Raw genomic sequence first — 3,746 nt, forward strand, 5'->3', positions numbered from 1 at the left:
GGAAGAATCATAATAAGATACATTTTGGTAAAGGAAAAACAAAATCCGCAACAAAAAGAAGAGCACGACACCTTCAAAGATGTCATAAATGCGGAAAATAGTCACACGAAGGGAAATGTTCAAACAATCAGACACATTCCAATTCTGAATTCGTTACTCTATGCAGAGAAGGACCGTTCATATGTTTAGAAGAAAAATTATTGAAAACTCGTGGTTACGCCTATGTAGCTATGGAAAACCAAATTGAATGACAATCCTATGAGTCGAATAAAGCATGTCTCTGAGAATTCTATCTCATAGGTAAGTATGTACAGTTTTTATTTTATTTTTATTTATTGCTTTTAACCTTTTGTTAATAAACGCTGAATCGTTCGCTATAAAGTATTAAATTGATTTTCAATAAAATTAGGTATAATAAACCGAAATTATTGATATCAGACAAAAATTTAATTCATCACTGTGAAATTTACCGTTTATTCATAAGGTAGAAATATCTTTAATCAATCAATACAAAATATTTCAGAAATTCGTCAGGAGTAAAACTAGGTAATATAGCCGAAATTGCTTTACCCAAAAGAGAGACGTATATTTTTGTCAATATTTGATTGATTAAAGTGGGATAAATTACTTTACCTTGTTTTTAAAGATTTTTACCAAAGAAATTTTTTTTTTTTTTTTGAAAGGCAAAATGGGGAAAAACTCTGGAGGAAAAAAGAAAAATACGGGTAGTCAAGCGGGATCTAGGGTTTTAAGAAGCAGAGTTATTGGAGTTGATTCGAAGGGCTCGACTGAGAGGGATGAGACCGAATCGGAATCTGAACAAACATCGAAGCTTTCAAAGGTTATAAAGGAAAACCCTAGTTCTCATGTCGAATGTTCTGGTTTGCAGGGGAACGATAATTCAGTGACCTTACAGGTAGATAAGGAATTCGTGAAAGATGATGATTACTTCTGTGTGCATTCGGCTAATTCTAACGATGGGAGTGAAAAAATTGAAGATACATACGAGGAGTTCCCTGCGTTGAGTAAGGTTAATAATCAGAAGGCTAAAACTTCTGGTGGTTTGCATATTAAAGATGTTGATAAACTGGATAGTGATTCTAATGGAACAAAACTGCCAAATTCCTATATTAAGGCTGTTGCAGGATCCCAAGTGAAGAAGAAGGTAAACTTTCGGCTAATTTCTCAAGAACCTTCTAATAGTAAAGCTGATGTGGTGATTCCAATTGACTCAGTGAAGGAGGCTTCGTTGAGGTATAATAACACATTATATGGTTATTTTTTAGTTCGTAGACTTCCTTTTCCTGTTGTTCATAACTATGTAATGAATGTTTGGAGAAAATTTGGTATTGAAAAAACTATGATGAATGCAAAAGGGTTCTACTTTTTTAAGTTTTCTTCAGAACAGGGAATGACAGGTGTAATGGAAGGTGGCCCTTGGATGATTCGTAACATTCCAATTATTTTGAATAAATGGGATCCTAATTTTTCATTAACGAAAGAAGACTTGTCCAGGGTACCGGTTTGGGTTAAACTTCATGACATTCCACTTGCTGGTTTTACTGAAACGGGACTGAGTGTGATAGCCTCTAAACTGGGAAAACCGTTGTTATTGGATTCGTATACCTCGACGATGTGTCTTGAGGCTTGGGGGAGACCAAATTTTGCAATAGCAATGATTGAGGTCTCATCAGAAATTGAATTGCGTGAATCTTTGAAGGTTGCTACTCCGAATCTTATTGATGGTTCTCGAACGATTGACGAGATTAAGGTAGAATATGAATGGAAACCGCCAAGGTTCTCTTGTTGTTGGATCTTTGGTCACAAAGATGTAGAGTGTCCAAAAGCTATTATTGTGGATGCTAGTACAGTTGTTGCTACTAACAAAGGTTATAAACAGGTTAAGAATGTTAGAAAGCCTGAAAATGGTGAAGATGTTAATCATCGGCAGAGTAAGGTTGGTATTCATGTTGGTAAAGCAAAATCCAAATTTGTGTATAGGAGAAAAGCCACTGTTGATAATAAAGGAGTAAATGGGTTGAATAACGCTGGTTCAAGTGGTGTAAAAGAGCCTTATGTTATGCTAAACCCATTTGATACTCTTAATGCTTGTAATGAAGATGGTGAATTAAAAATATCGGATGAGGCAATGGAGAATATAAATGATGTTGAGCCATGTTTAAATGAAACAGCAAAATTTATGACGGCTAAAACTCCTGAGGGGGCAAGCACTCCCTGTTTAGACGGTTTAAATGATTAATGTGGCTTCTTGGAATATACGGGGATTGAACCGTCTCCCGAAACAAAATGAGGTTCATGAGGTGGTGACTAGTAATAAATTGAGTATTTGTGCAATTTTAGAATTGCATGTGGCTATTGATCGACTTAGTAACATTTGTAATTCAGTTTTTCCTACATGGTTGTGGACGTCAAACAGTAGCGTTTGTGTAAAGGGGACGCGAATTATTGTGGGATGGAATCCGTCAATTGTCCAGATTATGGTTCTTGCTGTTTCGGATCAAGCTCTTCATTGCTTGGTTACTACTGTAGCGGATGGTAGTAAATTATTTATTTCTTTTATTTATGCTGCAAATAAATATATTCAGAGAAGACCGTTATAGCGTGAGTTATAGCGTGAGTTAGACATGCACAATGGTTTTGTGGGTTCAGAGCCATGGGTTATGATGGTGGATTTTAATGCGTCTTTGTCCATTGATGAGTCATCGATGGGGTCATCTAGAGTTACTATTGCTATGCGTGAGTTCCAAGAATGCGTTGATAGTATTCAGATGATTGATGTTAATTACTCAGGATTTCGGTTCACTTGGAATCAGCGACCGAGTTCTAATATCGGGTTATTGAAAAAGCTAGATAGAGTGATGGCTAATGATTCTTTTATTGAGAAATATATTGATTCTCATGTTCTTTTTCAGCCTTATCGCATATCAGATCATTGTCCTGCTATTTTAAAGATTCATGTTGCAAGTGAGTTAAAACGAAAGCCATTCAAATTTAGCAATTATATAGCGGATGATGCGGATTTTACTAATGTTGTACATGATGGATGGAACATTGAGATTGAGGGCCATATGATGTTTAAAGTGGTTAAAAAAATGCGCTTGCTTAAAGGTCATATTCGAAAATTAATGTGGAAGAAGGGAAATGTTCATTCAAATGTTTTGAATTTACGTAAGCGCTTGGATGAAGTTCAAAAAGAGTTAGACAATAACCCTCATGATGTGGATCTTCGGGTTTCGGAAGGAGATGTTCTTCGTCAATATAATGAGGCTCTTTTAGAAGAATAAAGTCTTTTAAAACAAAAGGGTAAAATTGAGTGGCTTCGAGTTGGCGATAGCAATTCAGGTTTTTTTCATAAAGCTGTTCGTGGGAGAGTCCATCGTAGTCGAATTCAAACTATCAAAAATCAGCATGGTTATATTGTTGAAGGTAGTAATGTCCCCTAAGTGATGGTTGCTCATTTTAATTCATTTCTTGGCTCTGTTGATAATTGTGATCCCATTGATCAGCCGCAGTCCTTGTTTTCTAAGCAAATTAATCCTTCGAAGGCTGTAGCTATGATTCGTGGAGTTACGGGCCAAGAAATTAAAGCAGCTATTTTTGATATTGGTGATAATAAATCGCCTGGTCCGGATGGTTTTTCTTCGACTTTCTTCAAGAAAGCATGGGATGTCATTGGCGAAGATGTAAATAAGGCTGTAAAAGATTTTTTTCAGAATGGATGGCTT

The 3,746-nt window shown here is 36.0% G+C and overlaps 1 protein-coding gene across 1 annotated transcript; it reads left to right on the plus strand.

The window, feature by feature from the left end:
• Window positions 1-688: 688 nt before the first annotated feature.
• Window positions 689-3,305, plus strand: LOC139863556 (uncharacterized). The gene is made up of 3 exons (XM_071852177.1): window positions 689-2,246; window positions 2,362-2,556; window positions 2,671-3,305. The coding sequence occupies exons 1-3, from the start codon at window positions 689-691 to the stop codon at window positions 3,303-3,305; spliced, it is 2,388 nt and encodes a 795-aa protein (XP_071708278.1).
• Window positions 3,306-3,746: the final 441 nt, after the last annotated feature.

This window comes from Rutidosis leptorrhynchoides, chromosome 8 (assembly GCF_046630445.1).
Source record: "Rutidosis leptorrhynchoides isolate AG116_Rl617_1_P2 chromosome 8, CSIRO_AGI_Rlap_v1, whole genome shotgun sequence".
In the NCBI taxonomy this organism is placed as follows: Eukaryota; Viridiplantae; Streptophyta; class Magnoliopsida; order Asterales; family Asteraceae; genus Rutidosis; species Rutidosis leptorrhynchoides.

Bases quoted from the DNA above. Each gene is read 5' to 3' on its own strand.
- LOC139863556 (XM_071852177.1), top strand. From the start codon at position 689: ATGGGGAAAAACTCTGGAGGAAAAAAGAAAAATACGGGTAGTCAAGCG. The intron at 2,247-2,361 runs GTTTAAATGATT...GTGCAATTTTAG, and splicing joins AAGCACTCCCTGTTTAGACG to AATTGCATGTGGCTATTGAT. The intron at 2,557-2,670 runs GTAGTAAATTAT...TTGTGGGTTCAG, and splicing joins GGTTACTACTGTAGCGGATG to AGCCATGGGTTATGATGGTG.